Here is a 22,499-nt window from a genome sequence, read left to right as displayed (position 1 = left end):
TCTAACTGCTCTTATGATTCTGGAAGCCATGGCATTTTTATCATCCTATTTTTCTGAGATTGCCCATTTTGAGACATAGGGAAGACTGAGGGGGCTGAGATGATGACATAACTCACCCCTGATACATTTTTAAAATGAGCTCAGGAGGATAATAGGAAAAACAAAAATGGTCCTGTACTGGCTTCCCTTTCTCTAGCTATGGTCTCTGGTCACCAGGGCGGAACAGTTCTTCAATGAGAATCTGAAACAGGTAGGTCTCTGGGCAAAGCAGTGACTTTAGTAGGTATCCTCACTGCACCTTAAGAAATTAGGCATTGCTTTCTGGGTTTACAGAAAAAAAAGAGAGAAAGAAAAACCAAGGGATAGGACAAGGGGATGTGGGGAAGAAATGACATCTTTGGGGGTTAGAGGACATGGTTAAGCCTAGGCTATTTCTCCTGATTCCCTCAATCTTCAAAATTCCAGAGACATCTTTTTTTCCCCAATGGCCACAGCCCAAGTGAGAAAATATTTTCTGTTTGAGCTTTTGTAAAATACTTTATCTCTTAATCCCAATCGCCTACAGCTTCTCAAAGACTAATAGGGAACTTTAGAAACCAAGTAAATTCAGTATTTAGTGAAGAGTAATATTGCAAAGAAAACTCTTTTCACAAATTAACTGAATAAATGATTAAAGGATATTGAAGCAACTTTGAACCTCAGAACCAGGTGATTCAGTCAGTAGTTGGGCTCATCTGCTTGAGATTTTCAAAGTCTCTCTTTTTTTTTTTTAGTGGGGTGGGGGGAGACAGATTTCAGTTAGATCACATTTTTCTCTCTTCAGACTTGGTTTCATCCTTGAGGGGTCACAAACATGGGGAGTTCCAAGGGTCCCTGACCAGACACATGAGGGAACTCTGGGAATGTAGATCACAGGGCAAGTTGGGACAGTCCTTGGAGGGTGGTCCTAGGGGCTCCCACCTATGCACCCCTATGGTTGCCTATGGGACACCACTGAGTTTCATTTGGTGAATGTTCATGACTGACTTGGCTTCTGTTTGGCTGCTATTGTTCCCAGAGGAAAACAAAAAGACATGTATATGAGCATTAAAAAGGACTCTTCCATGTTTCCAAAATGTCTGGTAGTATTTTCTCCCCTCCCTATCTCTAAACTATTTATCCACAGGGGAAAGTCCAAAATCAGTAGTTGCTATCACTTGGCTAACCATGGAAGCTGACCTCAAGCCTTCCTTCAGGATCTTCTGGGGCTGGACCATTGCCTGTGGTAACATAGTTGGTATTTGGACTGCCATGCTGGCCTCAAATGGAGGGGTCCAGTGGGTAGCAGACCAAGCACCCCTGAAAGGATCTCTGAGTTGGAACAGAGAAAGCCAGGGGGAATCTCATAGCTTCCCATTAGAGACTCTGAGGATGAAGCACATGATGGTTATCTTCAGATCTCTGAAAGGCTATGCCGAAAGGAGGTTCATCTTGGTCTATACCATTCCAAAGGAGAGAATATAGACCATTGGGTGGAAGTGAGAGGGGGGGCAGGTTTTAATTGAAGATGAAGAAGAACTTTCTAATCCCAAGGCCTAGACAACAATATGGTGAGCTTTCCTCCATCACTGGAAGATAGATCTTAGTCTTGTAGGGACCTTAGGGATAACCTAGACCAATCCACTTTGCACATGAGGAAAACAGGCCCAGAGAAGTTAAGAGATGACTCAAGGTCACAGAACTAGAAATGCACTAGATTGCATTCATTCATTTAGCAAGCATGTATTGAATCCTCTCCATTGGCCTTGTTTTCCAAGTGACCTTTCCTCCCGAACGGAACCCCATTGATTTCTAGGGAAGGTTGTGAAGGGGTGACACTAGTACAATCAGTTGTTCAATACACATTTATTAAACAGCTGCCAGGCAGGTTCAGGGTAAGAAAACATTCCACTTGAGTCACTTTCTCTAAATCTCTCAGGCTAAACCATGTTGGAACCAGAGCCAATGTCTGGGTTCAGTCAAGCTGGGATGTGGGGAGGTATCCGGATTCTTTAAGAAAAGACAATCCAGTGGGGAACTTGGAGCTGAAAGAAAGGATACTGGCAGGAGGGAACCTCCTTCCTTCTGGTCCAGCAGCCCATGGGATGAGTTCACTGCCTCCTCTTCTTCTCCCCCATCTATTTTTGTTGGTTTGCTTTTAGGGTATTTTTGCAAGGCAATGGGGTTGAGTGGCTTGCCCAAGGCCACACAGCTAGGTCATTATTAAGTGTCTGAGGTTGGATTTAAACTCAGGTCCTCCTGCCTCCAGGGCCGGTTTGCTCTATCCACTGCGCCACCTAGCTGCCCCTCCTCCCCCATCTCTTACTGTAGTAGGCCAGGTCAGCCTTGTCCACAGGTGTCCATCATCAGTTGCTGCAAGGATCAAGATTTAGCACAAGTGGCTTGATGCTCTGGTTTTTCCTGCCCACACTCTCATCCACTTTTTCCTGGGATGGAGTTGGGACTCTGCTTCAGCTTTTCTCTCTCTATGAAGTGAAGTGAGGATGTTTGCCATAACCTGGCTCACAACAGTGTTTGAGCTGTGAACCACCTGGGGAAAAGGCAGCACTGCCTGGGGAGAGACACCAGGGATAACATTGTTAAATTAGACTGCCTTTCTGGGGGAGCTCCTATGTCTGTCTCTGCAGGACTTGCTTGCTTCAGGGGGACCCCCCTCTACATCCCTTAGCATCCACTCCCTCACCAGCTGTCTTCCTAGATGAATGAATGAAGCCTTAGATCTTCCGAAGGATCATAGATTTAAGTTCATATTTTTTTTTTAGGTTTTTGCAAGGCAATTGGGGTTAAGTGGCTTGCTTAAGGCCACACAGCTAGGTCATTATTAAGTGTCTGAGGTTGGATTTGAACCCAGGTACTCCTGACTCCAGGGCCAGTGCTCTATCCACTGTGCCACCTAGCTGCCTCAGGATCATAGATTTAGAGACAAAGAGTCCTTGGACTTTAATTTTACAGATGAGGAAATTGAGGCAAATAGAGGCTGTTTGACCCTGGACTTGACCTCAGTTTGCCTTGGTTCCTTATCTATAAAATGGGGATAATATCTATTTCTTAGGGTTGTGATAAGGATCAAAGATGACAATAATTAGCTATTATCTTATTTTTATTATGTAAGAATGAACAATATTAGCATTAATCTTGTTAATATTGTATTAAATGATTTTCCCAGTGTCGCATGGGTAGCACAGTGGATTTGAACTCAATTCCTGATTCCCACACCTTATCCTCGCTGCGTCAATTAATTTTGATAATCACTATTTTACATTATAGTTTGAGATTTGTCATGTCAGAGTTTGATTATAGGTTTCGAGGGGGATGTGTCCATATAGGTCAATTATTCCAGCCCTCTCATTTTATAAATAAGGAAACTGAGGTCTTGAGGAAATACTGCCCAGATAGTAAGTAGGCAGGTTGGGCACTGAGCCCGTTTCTAACTCTCTAAGGTCCATCTCTCTTACTCCTGTCAACACTCTTGGATAATGCTCATTAACAATTGAATTTCCCCTGAGAAGGGGTAACACTCCACTGGGATTTCTCCTTAGCAAAGAGGCAAGAGGTCAGTTGAGAAGATTCTGGGACCAGAATTAAAGAGATCATCTCACTTTCACTGACGAGGAAATGAAGTCTAAGGGAGAGTGACCACTCAAGACCCTACAAGTGGCAATTAGAACCAGGCCAGGTTTCTCTTGCAGTTTTTGAACAATTCTTGTACTAAAGGAATTTCTCTCCTAGAGAAGAATCACAGAATCTCAGAATTAAAAGGTTCTCCAGGGACCTTTGAGTCTAATCAGAACAAAAGTACCCCCTGTGTCATATCTAATACTCCAGGCTTTGTCTGAATGTCTCTGATGATGGGGAGCTGCCACCACTCTATGCAGGCTTTTTTGGTAACTCTAGTCATTAAGAAAATGATTAAATGGACCTCTTAGCGCCTAGCTTCGTCTTTGAGACCTAAACAGAATGAATCTAATCCTCCTTCCAAAGGGTCATCACTTAAATATTTGAAAAGTGAGGAAAAAAAGATGCTGATCTGACCACGGCTCACCCTATTTCCCCTTTAAATCCCAATTCAATAAATTTCAGGGGCTCTGTTTCACCCCTTTCAGAGTCACTCATTATCTGACCTCTCCCACCTTTCCAGTCTCTTTACATATCTTCACCTACTCTGCAATTCTCAATACTTCATCTCCAGATTGCAGACATTTTCACTGACTGTTCCTCATTCCTGAAGCCCTCTCCCTTCTCATCTCTGCCCCCCCCCCCCCCCAGAATCCCCAGCTTCCTTCAGGTCCTAGCTAAAATCCCACCTCCAAAGGAAGCCCTGTTAATTCTTGGTGAAAGACCCTAGGACCTTGGACATCAAAATCAGAGTGAGCTTCTTTGCAGTAGATAACCCCAACACTTTGCTCTATCACAGGTTCTCTGGTCCTTCTCTCCTTTGGTAATCCCCAGTTTATCTGGGGATAATTTTTGCATGTTGTTTCCCCCATTAGATTATGGATTTTTTGATAGCAGGAGCAATTTTTTGACTTCTGTATCCTCACCTGGTAATTGATTATTAAATGCTTGTGGACCATCTTTTGAGGGCAGCTGCCCTTGTTCTGCTTCTCACACTTTTTTTCAGAGTCACCTCTTCTCCATCCATCCTTCAACTGGTCTTCACATAGCAGGGATCTGGGATCCTTCCTCCACCATCCTGACTGCCATATTCTGACTGCTCTTCAGAAAACCAGGGCAATGCCACCCCCAACCTGTGAATTTAGAAGGTTCATTAGCCCTAGCCGAGGGACACCTGCGTCAGGCTCTACTCTATAAAGACTGGGGTGGGGCTACCTGGGCCAACTAGGGGGTTGGGTGGGTTTGTTTTTACTGGGCTCAAGGGACTACTGATTGTTTTGGTGGTTCAGAATGTCTGCTGTGGAGGAAACTCAGATTGTGGATATGCCTTACTCTGATGACAATGTGCCTCTGAATCTGACTTTGGAGAGCTCCCCTTCCTCCACTTATGTTTCTAATGTGATTTCATCTTCTCCAGTTGATGCTGGCACTTCTAGTGAGGTTGTGGATGCTACCAGTGACTCTGGGAGACCAGGTAAATAGTGGGATCTGAGGAGGGAAAGGTGGAAGGTGGTTCCCTGTGTCTGTTTTTCCTTTTGGGTTGGGGCAGAGACTGCTGCCAGGGTCCTGAAGCCCAACTTCTTTGTCCTTAGTGAACTCTCTCTCTCTCTCTCTCTTTTTCCCCTTCCCTCCCTTCTTTCCCCCTCCCTCCTTCTCTTTTCTCTCTTTTTTTCCTTTCTTTCTCCTTTCCCTTTGATCACTTATCAAAATTGGGGTGAGCTTCATTGCAGCGAAGTACCCCAACTCTTTTCCCTGTCACAGGTTCTCTGGGCTCCCACAGTGCCATCTTACTCTCTGTGAAATGCTTTCAGATAGGAACCTGTCTAGACTTATCTTTCTTTGTCCTCTAAGGATTCCTATGAGTCCCTGTGTCCCTAGAGTTAGGAAGACCTCATTTCAAATCCTATTCCTTGCACTTAACTACTTTTGTAACTATGAATACCCTAACAATAGTAGCTAATAATAATAATAATACTAATAGTTGGCATTTGAATCATGCTTTGACATTTGCAAGTCCTTTACAAATACTTTATCTTATTTATTTCTTTTTTAAAAATTATTTGTTTAAGGTAATGGGGTTAAATGACTTGCCTAAGGTCACACAGCTAGGTAATTATTAAGTGTCTGGGTCTGATTTGAATTCATGTCCTCTTGACTCTAGGGTTGGTGCTCTAGCCACTGTACCACCTAATTACCTCCTCATTTATTTATTTCAATATACTCCAGAACTAAACATAAAAACTATTATTTGACTTTCAAATCCCCTTTGCAGCCTGCTCTCTTCCTGCTGATCCAGGTTTCTTACACTTAACTCCCCTTCATGCACTCTGTCATCTGTGGCACTGACATTTTTGCTGTTGTTCATCTCCCAACTGTTCATTTGTCCAGGCTGTGCCTCATGCCAGGAATACTCTTCCTCCTTACCTTTGCCTCCCAAACAGCTCAAAATGCCCTCCTTTTCAGGAGGTCTATCTAGGTCCCTCTTTATCCCTTCCCTCCCCAATTGTAATTGTAATCCCTTTCTGGGATTACCTCCCATCTACTCTGCACATGTTTGTTTACAAGCTATCTCTCCCATTACTTTGAGATCTCCTAGAGGGTAAGGCCTGTACTTTTGTCTTTCTTTGGATTCCCAGGAATTCATAAATAAATGTGTGCTAATTGATCAGAGAGCCTCAATTTCCCCATCTGTTAAAAATCTAGATAATGCTTCCTATAATAATATATTCAGTTTGGTGAGATTTGAAAGAGGCAGTGTATGTAAGGCGCGTTTCAGATGTTCAAGCATTATAGAATTTTCCTTTATCATCATTATTGCCCTTCCTGAGGTATAGTGGACGTATAGGAGAAGTGGGCCATCTGGTATCAGTTTTCTAGATCAATCAATTAGATAATAAAACTTCTATGAAGCTCTTCCATGCTACACACTCTACCAAGCCTTAAATACTAACACAAGCAAGTCGGAGTGGCCACAGTTCACTTCTGCAGCCCAGTGTCCTTGGCTGGAGACCACAGTTGAGGTAGGAAGTCAGGGGTGAGTGAGGACGAAGCCTAGAGCGGGCAGCTTGGCAAGGTGCTCCCCAGCTAGGGAAACCTGGATGAACGTGGTGGTGATCTAGACTAGCCACCCTCTCCAGCCTCTCAGGACTCCCCTTCACCCCAAGGGCCTCTACTCAATAGCATTACTTTCCCTGAGCCCTTGTAAAAAGTTAGAAACCCAGGTTTTGTTTGAGGGGACCTCCCAATAGTTTCATCTTCATCTGATCATCCGGTCAAGATGATGTCCACAATCTAGAAGGAGTGGTCAGATGTGGCTACAAACAAACATAATATGAATGAGATTGCAGTAAGGGCCTGAAGGGAGAACAAAGTGCTTTGAGATCAGAATTTGGAGCTTGAAGGAAGTTTGAAATAAAAAGAATCTTACATTTTTCAGTTGTGTCTGATTCTTTGTGACCTCATTTTGAGTTTTCTTGTTAAAGACCCTGGAGTGATTTGTCATTTCCTTCTCCAGATCAGTTTACAGATGAGGAAACTGAGGCAAACAGGGTTAAGTGGCTTTTCTAGGGTCACACAGCTAGTAAGCATTTGAGGTTGAGTTTGAACTCATGAGGATGAGTCTTCCCAGACTGAGCACTCTGTACAATGGTTGCCCTCCCAAGGTACTCTAGCCTCCCTCCTTATACAGGGTGCAGTATGAGGGCCAAAATAGGGAAGGGACCAGCTTGGTCAAGATCACATGGGTAGTTACTGGTAAGACTCCAACCCAGGCCTTGGCTTCCAGACAAATACTCTTTCAACCATACTGTGGAACACAACTCTACCTCTATAGCCTCAGCCCTTAATCTCCTTCACCATTTTTCAAAGGTTTAACCCCTGGGCTGAATGGAACATAGTTAAATGTAACTCTGTACATGGAGACTCAGGTCAGAAGAAATCCAATAGCCAGGGTACATACTTCTTTGGGTCATTTAACTTCCCTGGGCCTCAGTTTTCTGAGTGGGCTCAATGGTCTCTGAAATCCTTTCCAGTTTTGGATTAGAATCCTATGATTTTTATGATCTTTTCTCCCACCATGGTTGATCACCATTTCCACTGATCCTTCCCGGCCTCCACTTGAGGTTGAAAATGTGAACTCTAAAAATTTAAGAATCTCAAAAAATAACAGCAAAATACAAATGGGGAGTCATGCTATGAGGCAAGGCTCTTGTCCTCCCTGGTCCTGGGTAATGATCTCCCATTATAAAGTGCTTCATGGCATAAAATGTACCTCTCCCACCATGACTCCAAGGACTAGACCAATCAATGCATCAATAACTATTCAACATCTACTATTAGGGTCTGAGGCTAATAGTACAAATAAAGGGTTGTTTTTGTCTCCATGTTACAAATGAAGAAACTGGGTTCCAAGAGGCTTGGTGATTTGTGCAAGGTGTTAGAGCCAGGACTTGAGATCTTTCTATGATACCTCATGGTGAAAACTATAGAGAGGAAAAAAAAATCTCTTGAAGAGATACTTCATACAACAGGCATTTGGGAAAGGCTTTCTGAACATAGCTGATTTCCTTCTTCAGAGAGCCTGCCCTTATCTTCCAACCTTATTTCTCCAGGTAACTATTTCTCAGGGAGTTATTCCCTGGGTTGGTGAAACCTCTTACAGCTTTAATCCTATAGTCCCCTCAACCTTGCTATATAAATGTGGGAAAATCATTTCCCTCTCTGAGTCTGTTTCCTTACCTAGCAAATAAAGTAAGGAGGAGTAGAGTAGGGGATGAAATATGATTATTTTAAAGGTTCCTTCATGCTTATATATTCTAGAATTCTATGGTTCTAATTATTGGGTACCTACCATGTGCTAAGCCTTATATGGTATTCAATGGGAATTCAACTCTGGCCTTCTTGGAGTTTGCAAACTAGGGGAAGTAATAAGATGACAAGAACCCTAGATAAGGGTCTTGGCTAGCTGGGGAAACTTTTGGATAGGTGGAACCTTGAATTCCCTTTAAATATGCAGAACTGGCTGGATTTCTCTCCCAGGTCCTTAATAAGCCCTAGACAATCAGCCAGAAGGAATACCTATTTAACATCTCTATGTATTGATGGAGGATGAATGCAAAGGCAGCAAAGAAGGCAGCAGATGGGGGATTGAGTGGGAGCAGCAAAGAGAGGCTAAGAGCACAAAACTGGGATGAAAGAGGTGTTCTATTTAGCAAGGCTAAAAAGATAACTAGGGAACAGATTGTGTAGAGCTTTAAAAGCTCAACAAAGCAGCCCGTAAGTTGATCCTAGAGACAAAAGGAAGATAGGGAAGTAGATTGAGCAGGAGAGTTGTATGGTGAGATCTTTACCTTTCAATTCTCTCTCCCCCTCTCTCTTTTTTTTTACCCTTTCTAAGCCAACAGCAGTGTGCAACCAAAACTTAAGAATCACCCACCCACACTCCAAATGGTGGCAGAAGCACTGAAGGCCAAAGGAGACAAACATGGCACCTCTGTTGCAGCTATCAGGTTCTATATTTATCAAATGTACCCAACTATTGATACAAGGAGATTCAAATACTTGTTGAGACAAGCCCTGGCCAAGGGTATTAGTGATGGAATGCTTGTGAGACCACGAAATTCTACTGCTACTGGGGCCAGGGGAAGATTCAAAGTAAGTTCCTTCTCTTCTTTAGCTGTTACTTACCCCTCCTCGAAATGAGGTGATGGTTTTCCCTTGTAGCTCTAAATTCCAGGAATCTCATCACTCTGTCTTCTTCCTCTGGAAAGATCCAGAGAAGTGGAGGACTAGCCCTTTGGAGTAAGAGAACAAAGTGATGAGCCCCTTCCATTTGTGGCATCATCCCAAAGAGTTGGATGAACCACTCATCTGTCAGGGATATGATACAAGGGCTTCCCTGCATTTGTGCCATCCTTGACTAGATCTGGTGGTCTCTGACACTGATAAGTTACGTGAGCCTGGTGGGGAACTCTAGGCTGGGTGTTCTTCAACTATTCATAGCTGACATGTAAAAGTGCTTTGAGGTTTGATGCACACTTTACATATATTATATATTGTGTGATAAGACTTTTTTTTATCTTTGGAAACATTTTAAAATAGCTCCAGACCCTGGGATAGAGTGAAGGGAAGGGTAGAAGGGGACAGTAAGAGACAAATTCTGGGAAAGGAGGGAGTTATGGGGTGTACATGCTCTCCCCATGCTTAGATTCTGGGAAGATGATATCAAGTAATATCAAAATACTTAACCTTCTGTAAAAGACAATGCTGTCCACCTGTGTCACATGAGGGCGAGGGAGGGAAGGGGTATGTACCTTCAGTAGGTACAGCCTAATTCACCAATTCTGAATCAAATTGTATGACTTTCTAGATTGTATTACCTTCTAACATAACCCTCTAATTATTGCCATCTTTTTTCTTCAAATATTATGCAAGGCTTTATTATTGGATGTCATCCTCAAATCAAGGTAAACTATATTGATAGCATTCTCCTGTTTTTCAAAAAAGGACATAAAATGAGTCTCCCATGGTCTGACAATGACAGGGAGGGAAGGGGTAAGTTGGCTGGATTTAGGAACTGGTAGCTACCTTCATGGTTCGATTAAGGGAAAACAAACAAGTTTCCTCCCCCACCTTCCACACTCCACTCCATGTCCCACCATCTAAAAATCTCTCTCCTGTTCTAGTACCTGAAATTCTACCAATAGACTTCTGTTTCAAAGACTTTTCTGCTATTAAGTCTTCTGTGAACACTTTACTGAAGTAAAATCCCATGAGCAATTTTCAACTACTATCTTAGCATTTTCTGGCAATACTGCTTAAGATCAGAGAAAATGAGTTAGAAGAGATGCTAGAGGTCAACCGGACTGACCCATGCTAAAAAGAATCCCCTTTACGTCATACTAACATCCCCTGTTACTTGAAGGCTTCCAGTGAAGGGAACTCGCTACTTTCCGAGAAAGCCCTTTCCATCTTTAGATATCTCTAATGAGTAATAACTTTTCCTAAGATAAAGCCTAAATCTGCCTGTCTGCATCTTTTATGTATGACTCTAGATTCTATCTTTTGGGGTCAAATAGACCAAATATCATTCCTCTTCCTTGTGACAGCCTCATCTTCTTCCCTTGCCTCAATCTTCTCCAAGCTAAGTGCTCCAAGTTCTACCAATTAATTTTTTTTTTAGGTTTTTGCAAGGCAAATGGGTTTAAGTGGCTTGCGGCTAGGTAATTATTAAGTGGCTGAGACCAGATTTGAACCCAGGTACTCCTGACTCTAAGGCCGGTGCTTCATCCACTATGCCACCTAGCCGTCCCTACCAATTGATTTTTATAAGACATGGACTTAATTCTCTTCATCATCCTATTTGCTCTTCTTCATAAGTCCTTCAGCTTATCAGTCTTTCCTAAAATAGGAAAATGGTGCATCCAAAGCTGAATTAGGTTCTCTAAATATGGCTTGATCAAAAAAAGATTATACTGGCAATATTGCCTCTGGAACCATTACTTAGCTGACTCCATCACCATATCTCATTGATTCACATCAAACTTGGAGCACACTAACCAACCATTTTAAGTTGAGTTACTGTCTAACTCTATCTCCTCCATCCCATACTTAAGAAGTTGAATTTTATTGCCATTCATTCATTTCAGTTGTGTCTGACCCTTCACGACTCCATTTTGGGGTTTTTCTTGGCAAAAATACTGGAGTGGTTTGCCATTTTCTTCTCTAACTCATTTTACAAATGAGGGAACTAAGGCAAACAGAGTTGTGACTAGCATAAGAATCACACAGCTAGCAAGTATCAGAGGTCAGATTAAAACTCAAGGAATGGGTCTTCCTGACTCCAAGTCTGACACTCTAACCACTGCACCAACCTAGCTGCCACATTTTTTCCTTATCAAATTTCATCTTATTCAATTCAACCTGACCTTTCTTGCTGGTCCAGATCTTTTTTGTTTTTTAGATACTTCTGACATTTGATATACATGAGATCCCTCTCAGCTTTGTAATGTCTTCAAATTTGACCATAACACAAAATATGCTTAATCTGTATTTTTGATTAATATTAAATAGCAAAAGGTAAGATGCATAAAACGTTCATGAAGGGACCTCCTTCCAAGTTGACATAAAATCATCCATGACTAGGGCCTACTCCACCAATTCTGGATCAAATTGTATTACCTTCTAACCCTCTAATCTTCTAATTATTGCCATCTTTTTTCTTCAAATATTATGCAAGACTTTATTATTAGCTGTCATGGTCAAATCAAGGTTAAACTATATATATTGATAGCATTCTCCTGTCCTTTCAAAAGAATATAAAATGAGTCTCCCATGGTCTGACTAGGACAGCTAGGAATAACCAACACATGGTATTTGTCAATTTGCAAAAGTGTTTTTTGTAAATGTTATCTTTTTATCCTCACAACTCTTTGCACAGAGTTTAGTGTAGGTATCTTTCCTCCCCTGCCCTCCAACCTCCTTTTAACTGGATTTAACTTTAAATCCAGAGAACTGGGCTGAAGAGGGTAGTGAATGAACTTCCCAGGGTTGCGTAGCTAGTCAGCATCAGATATGGGAGTGGAACCCAGGTCTTCTGATTTGATCCTGGGTTCTTGCCACTAAGCTATCTGGATATTGTCCATGGTTAGAGGTACATGTAAGGAAAGAAGAATTGAAGGGCAACAGAGACATGCTTTGCCAGGTTAGTCATTTTACTGAGAACCACCCTTGTGGATATTCTAGTGCCTTTAGGGCTGACACAGAGACAAAAACCAACCCAAGAAGGAGACAGCATGGCAGAGGGGAATTGGAGGGGAGAGTACCATGACTGTGAAGTTCCATAGTTATGAACAAGTCTTTGTACTTCTCTGAGTCATGGTCTCCTCCTCTATAAGAAGGAATTGAACTAGATGATTTCCTTCTAGTTCTAAAATTCTAACTTCTAGAGTTCTATAAACTTGGAATTTTCCATATTTTCATTTATTTTCATAAATAAGATTTTTAACTAATATATAAATCTGTTGTATACATGAGAGCCTTCTGAGCTCTTCTATTACTAACCTATTGAATTACTTCTGCAGTTAGCATCTACGAATAAAACCAAAGTGATCCAAACTAAAAAGTCAATTGCAGCTGTCAAACCTAGAACAAAGAAAGCTGCTAGAATGAATGAAACTGGAAATGTTTCTTCAGAGGCTTCAATCAAGGAAAAAGGTCCTGCAACCAAAAATAAATTGCCTTCAGAGCTTTCAACCAAGAAGGAAGTGCCCACAGAGACTAAAACCAAGAGGAAGGTTTCTGCAATCAAGAAGAAGAAGCTGCCCACAGAGACTTCGACCAAGAAGAAGGTTTCTGCCACCAAGGAGGTGGCCACAGAGGCTGCAACCAAAAGGAAGGTATCTACAGAGGCTTCACTCAAGCGGAAGGTTCCTGCAGCCAAGAAGAAAGTTCCTTCAGAGGCTTCATCCAAGGAGAAAGTTCCTGCAACCAAGAAGAAAATTCCTGCAGAGACCTCTTCAACCAAGAAAAATGTTCCTGAGGAAGCTGAGAAAACTCCCAAAGTGGGGATGGCCGAAGAGGACTCAAAACCAAAAGGTGCTAGAGCCAAAGAAGGTAGGCAATCTGAGAAATTTTAGTGGGTGCTAAGGCTAGGGTTCCCCAATTCATGGTAAAGAACTCTCCTGATCTTGCCTTGTAGCTTTGTGATAGATGATCAGGAGGGAGTATGAGTAGTTGATCTGGGAGGTTGAAGGAATGGCATGTGTGGAGGAATTGGAGCCATCAGTGACTTCCTTGCTTTTCCTACACCTTCCCATCCCAAGCCTTAGCAGCTTTTTCAAATAGCAATTGATAGTATTCTATCACTTCTTCCTTCTTCCTACTCACAATTTTATTTGCTAGTCCCCTCTTGAGAAGTTAGGATATAGTGATGACTCTCCATTAATGAGAAATTATTTGAGGACCTCTAAAATATATTTATTTCTGTTGACAAAAAGCCAAACAGATAGGTATAAAATATGAAATAATTCCTTCAGTCTATCAATAGGTTAAAAAGTGAATGATAAACTTATACAGATAAGCATAAGGAAAAAAATAATTAGAGATCATATTCTAAGATGAAGAGCTTTAGATTCTGTTAAAACTCAAAGACCTCAGGATCCTTGTTATGGTCATATATTACCATGGGTCATTCCCTAAAAACACTGGCACAATCTGGTGGTATAGACAGACAGACCAGGAAAGTCCTAGGTGTCCTCAGGAAGACCATTGGAAAATGATGACCAGTCTTCTTATCTGCATATAACACTTAATCCAATCGTACATGGAATACCGACTGGTCCTATGGAAAAGTTTTATATAGGACAACTGGAGGTAGTCCAGATAAGGTAAGTGGAAAAAAAAGTGGCTCTTATGTCCGTCTCCCTCTTCGTTGGTTGTGGGTGTCCTGTCTCTGAGAAGAGTTGATTCTTGTCCTCTGTTTTTGAAGAAGACCAAAATGATATCCCTATGTTAGAAACAAGTTACAGTGTTTTCACTGTGGCTGATCAGACCAATACCAGTCGGGCACAAATGGTCCGTGTAAATACTTGAGGTGGTTACTCTAAATTTAGGTATCTCATGTTTCCTTTGAGCTACTTCAATTTTTGCTTTGTTCATAAAGCAAGGAGGATATATATAGAAAAGTATAAACTCCATGAATGTAGATGCCATCTTAGCTAAACTTTACATGTCACCCGGTGGTTTAGCACACACCTTCCTTATCTCTTCTACTCTATCCACCATTCCTCTTTTTCTACCACGTAGATGGAAATATAATTAACAGAGGGAGAGAGACAGATCTGTTCCCCAATTCTTGACTGTTTCATGTAGGAGACAATATAGTGTAAAAGGAAGATCTGGGAGCCTAGAGACCATTCTATTCCTGATTCTCCATGCTGAAGTCATTTCCTATGTGTGCCTCAGTTTCCTCAACTATAAAATGAGGACTTTATAGTTTTGCAAGAATTCTAAGATCCCTTTCAGCTAAAGGGTTCTATATTCTTCCTTTCCTCCTTCCTAACATCCCTTCCCTTGCCAAATTTTGATTCAACAAACATTATATGTTTACTTTTTGCATAGTACTGGGTTGGGTTCTAGCAACATAAAACCCAAAGGGAACTATAGGACCTGACTTCAAGGAACCCAATATGCTTCACGTAAACAGATAAATATTCATGTAATACTTTGAGCTAGGATGACAGCGTACTAATCATCAAGGGGGATCAGGAATGGATTTTTTTAGGAGATCAACAATCAACAAACACTTAGCACATGCCTACTGTGTATAAAGCCCTCTTCTCGTTGCTAGGATATAGACAATGAAACATTCCTTACTCAGGGAGAAGATGGCAGATTGACTGTACCATTGACTTTGCCTTCTGCCAATGTCCAGCTAGTTTGATTCCGGCACAGTATTCATCTCTAAGCCCCATCGACACCTCCCTAGCCACAACGTTTTAGTTGAGTGAAGTCTCTGGTTCATTCCTCCAGTGGGCTTGGGAAGGAGTTAGTCTTATGTCCCTTTAGAATACAAGAAAGAAGTTATCCCTTGAGGCTAAAGTTGCCTCTCAGTTTTTTATTCATCTTTCCAACAGATGTGGAAGAGGTGAGAGCCAAAGCCAGGGGCATGAAACCAAAGGCTGCAATTCCCAAAGTAAGTAGACCAGAATCCCTATTTCCAAAGGTTTCTCTATACTGGACTGAACTGTAGGAACTGGGCCTCTTTTCCATCCCTTTCTTCCTTCTACCTTTGCTCACCCCTTCCCTCAAAAACAAAAAAGAGAAAGGAAAAAAAGAAAAATTCATCAAAACAGCTCTGTCTGGTAACATCTAAATGGGCCCGAGGGCCAGGAATGTTGGAACAGATCCAGTTTCCTGCTAAGTCCTGAAGTATGAACTTCATTCCTAAACTGCAAATGAGGCAGGAAATGTTTGATTGTGTAATTTCCAAAAATGCACATTTCCACAACCCAGAGCAAAAGGTTAAATTCCTCCTGTTTGAAAGTTCCAAGGTAGGAAAATGAACCCCATTGGCTTCAGAAATCCTTGTTCATGGTCCCATACCACTAGGCACTCATGTTTCTTGCTCTTGGCCCAATTTTTTCTATATAGTAAGTGTTGAATAAAAGCTCATTTTTGCACCTATCAACCCTCCCAACCAAACTTTATCGTTTCTTTTTCTCCCTCTCTTTTATATAGGGCAGGAAAAAAGCTCCCCTTTCACCTAAGAGAGTAGAGGAACGTAAAGTAGAGAAAACCAAACTCCGGGCATCCTCTGAAGCACTCCCCAAGGCCAGAAAGCAAAAAAGATCACCCAATACCCATGCAAAATCCAAAGGGGCAGCTTCCATGTCTAAAGCTCGAAGGTCTGGAGTTGCTAAAGAGGTTGGTGATGAACCAAACATGGCTACTCAGAACAAGGGCAAGCCTTCTACCTCCCAACCTAAGATGTCTAGGGAGTTAGATGTGGCCAAAGATCAGCCCAAAGGCAAAGGAAAAAAACATGAGGCCTCTAAAGTATTCAAGAAAAGTGGGAAAAGCTCCAAAAGTTCTTCAGCCAAGTCAACCAGCAAGAAGGTGAAATAAGGTGCAAAAGTTTATTATGGTCCCAAATGGGATTCTAACAGAGGACTTGACTTTGAAAAAAATGGACTTTCCCCCTTTTTTTTTTTCCTTTTAAAGAATAAGACAGATACTTGTATCTACCTGTTAATAAAATTTTCTTTTTGCATTAGCCAATCTTAGGGTCAACTTTGTCCAAGATGTGAGGGCCTTGACTGAAGTATAACAAGGAAGAAAGGAAGGAAGTTGAGTAGGTAGCCTCTAGCTGGTCACACCAGATCAGGTTGTGGGATACCGGCTTGCCTTTCTCATACCCTCGTTCTCTGCCCTCTGGCTGGCTAGGAAATCTGAGCACGAGCCATGTCTGGCTGCTTCAACAGTTTCCCTGTGGCATCTGCTAATGTGAACAGAGAAGGTTGCCAGCTGGATCAGGAGGCGAGATGCTGTGAGTATGGATGGGCTGGGAGCCCAAAGGGATGAGGCAGACAGATTAGTGTTAATTAGCATCAGTTGAATTATGGTTTGCTTCACCTAATGTTGGACTTCTGGGAATGTTGGGACCCACCCATCTCTTCCTTGCTTCCTTCCCAGGTCCCACCTTATGCCCCACCACTGGATTTCCTGATGAGAAAAACTCCATTTAATACTCCCTTTTCCCAAAGTCATTATTTTTTAGGTTCCTGTTGACATTGGCAGACCCTGTTGGTCCATTACATTGTGAATTCCTAGAGAGTAGAGATGATCTTCTGCCTTTGTTTCCCCTAGTGTTAGGCATACAGAAGCAATTTAATAAATGTTTATTGACCAGACTGGTACCTACCTGCCTCTGGTGACCTCTTTGATGTTTACTATTAGTTTTAGCAAGCTAAAAGTTGCCATCTAGCAATGAATGGTACTGATTGCCAATCAGCTCATTTATGAAGACAGCACAATCCCTGGTTATAAGAAGTTTATGCCCCAGGGAAGAGATAACAGTTTCATAGACAATACAAACATGGTGATTTGAGTCAGAAGAGAGGAATAATAACTCATGGAAAAGGGAAAAAAGTCTTCTAGTAGCAATGAGTTGAGACTTGAAGGAAGCTCAAGATTATCAGAGGAAAAAGAGAGGAGGAGTATAGATGGGAGGCAGTTCAAACAAAGGTGCCAAGGCAGAAGGTGCTTAGGGGAATGGCAAAGAAGCAAGTTTTTCTGGAGGATGGAGCTCATACAGGTAAATAATCTGGAAAAAAAGAGACTGGAATTAGATGATGAATTGAGAACGGTTTCTAATATATCCTGGAGGTAACAGGGAGTCAGGGTAGATTCCTGAGCAGGAGTGACATAGTTAAAATGGTAAATTATGACTTTTGGGGGGTCACACCAAATGTGGCAGAATTTTGGAGACTTGAATCAGCTGATAGACTATCTTGCAACAGTTCCATTGAAAACAACAGGTAATGTCCTATTCAAGACTGTGGAAGGAGCCAGGGAAAATTTGGGTGTATCCTGGACTAAACTTGGTAGGGAAGAAACATTTTCAATATCTTCTAAACTAATGTTCCTTGGCAGAGGACAGGGCTGGATTCCCTTTTCCTATCCAGGATCATAGGATATCTTGAAATTCACATTTTCAATTTCTGGAACAGAATACTGAATACATCTGAAAAACCCTATGATTCACTCTTCTTATATATACCAACTCCCCCTGGTATGATGACTTAAGACCCTTTTCTGGGTGGAAGGTAGAACTGAGGAAATGGAAGTGCTTGGCTTAACTTCATCCAGTCCCTGATTTCTATAGGTGTGAAAACTTACTAGACAGGGAGACACAAGATAGAAAGATAACTTCATACAAATGTGATGTAGTAGAAAAAAGAGAGCTGGGCTTAGAAGTGGAGTTCAGTTCAAATCCTGCCTTTAGCAAATGATTTAACCTTTCTGGCCTCAGTTTCCCTCATTTGTTAAATGAAGGGGTTAGATTACATTAATAGTTTTCAAACTCTTTTGGTTTCAGGAATGCTTTATACTCTTAAAAATCAATGAGGAATTCCTATCCATCACAGAGCTTTTGTTTATGTAGATTATAGCTGTAGATATTTACCATATGAGAAATTAAAATATCTTGGTAATATTATGAAAATTGTTTTGACTTGTGAGTCTCTTTTTTAAAAAAGTTATTTATTTATTTTGAATTTTACAATCCCCCCCCCAATCTTGCTTCCTCCCCTCACCCCCAACAGAAGGCAGTCTGTTAGTCTTTACATTGTTTCCATGGTATACACTGATCTAAGTTGAATGTGATGAGAGAGAAATAATATCCTTAAGGAAGAAAAATAAAGTATAAGAGATAGCAAAATTATATAATAACGGTTTTTTAAAAAAATTAAAGGTAATAGTTTTTGGTTTTTATTCAAACTCCACAGTTCTTTCTCTGGATACAGATGGTATTCTCCATCGCAGACAGCCCAAAATTGTCTCTGATTATTGCACTGATGGAATGAGCAAGTCCATCAAGGTAGATCATCACCCCCCCTGTTGCTGTTAGGGTGTACAATGTTCTTCTGGTTCTGCTCATCTCACTCAGCATCAGTTCATGCAAATACTTCTAGGCTTCCCTGAATTCCTAACTCTCCTGGTTTCTAATAGAACAATAGTGTTCCATCACATGCATATACCACAGTTTATTAAGCCATTCCCCAATTGATGGACATTCCCTCGATTTACAATTCTTTGTCACCACAAACAGGGCTACCATGAATGTTTTTGTACAAGTGATGTTTTTACCCTTTTCATAATCTCTTCAGGGTATAGATCCAGTAGTGGTATTGCTGGATCAAAGTGTATGCACATCTTTGTTTGCCCTTTGGTTGTAATTCCAAATTGCTCTCCAGAAAGGTTGGATCAGTTCACAGCTCCACCAACAAAGCATTAGTGTCTCAGATTTCTCACAACTCTTCCAACAATGATCATTGTCCTTTCTGGTCATATTGGCCAGTCCGAGAGGTGTGAGGTGGTACCTCAGAGAAGCTTTAATTTGCATTTCTCCAATAATTAATGATTTAGAGCAATTTTTCATATGACTATGGATTATTTTGATTTCCTCATCTGTAAATTGCCTTTGGATACCCTTTGACCATTTGTCAATTGGGGAATGACTTGTTTTTTTGAAAATTTGACTCATTTTAGAAATGAGTCCTTTGTCAGTTGTGAAAATTGTTTCCCAATTTACTACATTTCTGTTGATCTTGTTATAGTCATTTTGTCTGTGTAAAAGCTTTTTAATTTAATATGATCAAAATTATCTAGTTTGTTTTTAATGATGTTCTTCATCTCTTCCTTGGTCATAAACTGCTTCCCTTTCCATAGATCTGAAGGTAAACTATTCCTTGATCTCCTAGTTTACTTATAATATTGTTTTTATGTCTAAATCCTGTATTCATTTGGATCTTATCTTGGTATAGGCTGTTTTTTATTCTAATAGCTGGACTCTTTAGATTTATCAAACAGCAGATTGCTATAATCATTTCCTTTTATTGTACATAGTCTATTCCATTGATCCACCACTCTATTTTTTAGCCAATACCAGACAGTTTTTGATGATTGGTGCTTTATAATATCATTTTAGACCTGGTAGGGCTAAGCCACCTTCTTTTGCACCTTTTTTCATTAAATCCCTGGAAATTTTTGACATTTTATTTCTCCATATGAATTTACTTACAATTTTTTCTAACTCGTTAAAGTAAGTTTGGGGGATTTTGATTGGTAGGGCACTAAAACAAGTAGTTTATTTTAGATAGAATTGTCATTTTTATTATATTAGCTCAGCCTATCCATGAGCAGTTTTTTGATATTTGACCAGTTATTTAAATCTGATTTTATTTGTGTGAGAAGTGTTTTGTAATTGTTTTCAAAAAGTTTCTGAGTCTGCCTTGGCAGGTAGACTCCCAAGTATTTTATATTGTCTGAAGTTACTTTGAATGGAATTTCTCTTTCTAGCGCTTCCTGCTGCATCTTTTTTTTTTTTTTTTAATTTTTGCAAGGCAAATGGGGTTAAGTGGCTCGTCCAAGGCCACACAGCCAGGTAATTATTAAGTGTCTGAAGTTGTATTTGAACTCGGGTACTCCTGACTCCAGGGCTGGTGCTCTATACGCTGCGCCACCTAGCCACCCTTTCTGCTGCATCTTGCTAGTCCTATATAGAAATGCTGAAGATTTATGAGGGTTTATTTTATATCGTACAACTTTGCTAAAGTTGCTAATTATTTCTAGTAGTTTTTAGATGATTTTTTTTTTGGATTCTCTAGGTATGCCATCATGTCGTCTGCAAAGAGTGAGAATTTTGTCTTTTCCTTCCCAATTCTAATTCCTTCAATTTTTCTTCTTCTATTGCTGAAGCTAACATTTCTAATACAATATTGAATAGTAGTGGTGATAATGGGCATCCTTGTTTTACCCCTGATCTTATTGAGAATTCCTCTAGCCTATCTCCTTTGCATATAATGCTTGTTGATGGTTTCAGATAGATACTGCTTATTATTCTAAGGAACAATCCATTTATTCCTACACTCTCTAGCATTTTTAGTAGGAATGGATGCTGTATTTTATCAAAAGCTTTTTTAGCATCTATTGAGATAATCATATGGCTTCTGATAGGTTTGTTGTTGATATAATTGAGTATACTAACAGTTTTCCTAATATTGAACCAACCCTGCATTCCTGGGATAAATCCTACTCGATCATAATGTATTATCCTAGTGATGACGTGTGAGTCTCTTGAAAGGGTCTTAAGGACCTCCAGGGGGTTTAATACCATACTTTGAAAACTTCTCTGGACTACAGAATCTTTAAAGTTCCTTTCAGCTCGAATCTTATGATCCACAAAAGACTTAAGGTCACTGAAACATTAGTGACTTCCCCTCATTTGAAAAGAAGTTTTAAAAAATTCTCATGTTACCAACTATTAGAAAAAAACTTGAATATTATCTATTTGCCAGTTTTTGTTCTTTAGAAAAAATCTAAAATTTCAATAAAAAACCCAAGGTGAACAAATGGATTAAAATCATTATTTAAAAAAAATAAAAAATAAATTATTGTTTTGTTAGGACTCTGGCAACCACTGAGGTTTTAGAATTTTCTTTCTTCTGTGCTTGTTCCTTCCTGGAAACAAAAGAATTGAATTTTTTCCCCCATTTTAAATAAAGTCAATGTTTACTGTTAATTTTGAGAAGCAAATAAATATAATTTTTTTCCTTTGTTTTAAAAGAGCAACTCATTTTAAAAAAGCAAAAGATAGGGCCTTTTGCTGATTTCTCCTTCCTTCCCTTGTCTGTCAATCACCCTCAAAAGAAAAAGAGTCCTTACCTCTGGCTATGAGTAAGTTGGGATAAGGTAGAGAGGTCAGAGCTATAATATCATTAGACTTCTAGAACTAGAAGGAAACTGAACTCCGATCTGACCCCTTACAACCTCTCCCCAGCTGCGAGGACTCTGAGGTCCAGAAGAAGGTCCGTTCTTCATAATGGCTTAAAATGTCTATTTATTTGCAACTAAAATCTTTGAGTCAGGAGCATGACCTTCAACTAAATCACTGTCCCTATGGACAAAATAAGATCTGCTCATTACCCTCTACTTTCTAGGAAGTCAAAGAGGACAAAACAGGATTATTTTGGATTTGGTTTTTTTAACTTAATGAATCTTGATTTTTGGCAACATTTACCAATTTTGTAGCTATTTCATCTCTTATAGTTTGGTAGGTGTGTGATAACTTTGACATTAGAGAATATTATATTTAGAATCAAAAGATCTGAGTTTGAATCCTGCCTCAGGCACATATTAGCTAAGTGACTTTGGGCAAGTGAACTTTGCAGCTTCAATTTCCTGGTGTATATAACATGGGGATAATGCTTGTCCTATTTACCTTACCCTAGAGAGGGAGAGAGGAGCATAGAGGAATTGGGAAGACCTGAGCTTCAACTCTGCTTCTGATGTATATTATCAATGTGACCCTGAGCAACCTTCAGCATCCTGGACAACTCCATAATATGATGGGTGCTAACTTGGACAGGTGGTCATCTACATTGGTGAAGGGGAACTTTCTCATTAGGAGTTTTCCCACACCAATGAAATCACAGGTCTGGGTCAAAAAAGTGCTTCAGAAATACCATCTCCTGAGCTCTACACTAAAATTGGTTGAGCAATAGTTAAGATGAAAGTGAGCACACATATCTCTTGCTTCCTCTATGCTTTAGCTCATTTTTTTCTGA

General features: G+C 40.5%; 1 protein-coding gene across 1 annotated transcript; it reads left to right on the top strand.

Moving 5' to 3' along the window:
- The first annotated feature begins 4,944 nt into the window (after positions 1 to 4,944).
- H1-8 (H1.8 linker histone) lies at positions 4,945 to 16,426 on the top strand. The gene is made up of 5 exons (XM_074199041.1): positions 4,945 to 5,128; positions 9,050 to 9,306; positions 12,735 to 13,266; positions 15,288 to 15,346; positions 15,892 to 16,426. Exons 1-5 carry the CDS (start codon positions 4,945 to 4,947, stop codon positions 16,276 to 16,278), a joined length of 1,419 nt encoding a protein of 472 aa, XP_074055142.1. The 3' UTR covers positions 16,279 to 16,426.
- The last annotated feature ends 6,073 nt before the right edge of the window (positions 16,427 to 22,499 follow it).

The sequence above is a fragment of the Macrotis lagotis genome, chromosome 8 (assembly GCF_037893015.1).
Source record: "Macrotis lagotis isolate mMagLag1 chromosome 8, bilby.v1.9.chrom.fasta, whole genome shotgun sequence".
Taxonomy (NCBI): domain Eukaryota; kingdom Metazoa; phylum Chordata; class Mammalia; order Peramelemorphia; family Peramelidae; genus Macrotis; species Macrotis lagotis.
This window is presented reverse-complemented; position numbering and strand designations above follow the sequence as displayed.

Coding starts and splice junctions, on each gene's coding strand:
- H1-8 (XM_074199041.1), top strand. CDS start 4,945: ATGTCTGCTGTGGAGGAAACTCAGATTGTGGATATGCCTTACTCTGAT. Junction 5,129..9,049: donor CAGTGACTCTGGGAGACCAG/GTAAATAGTGGG, acceptor ACCCTTTCTAAG/CCAACAGCAGTGTGCAACCA. Junction 13,267..15,287: donor AGGTGCTAGAGCCAAAGAAG/GTAGGCAATCTG, acceptor TCTTTCCAACAG/ATGTGGAAGAGGTGAGAGCC.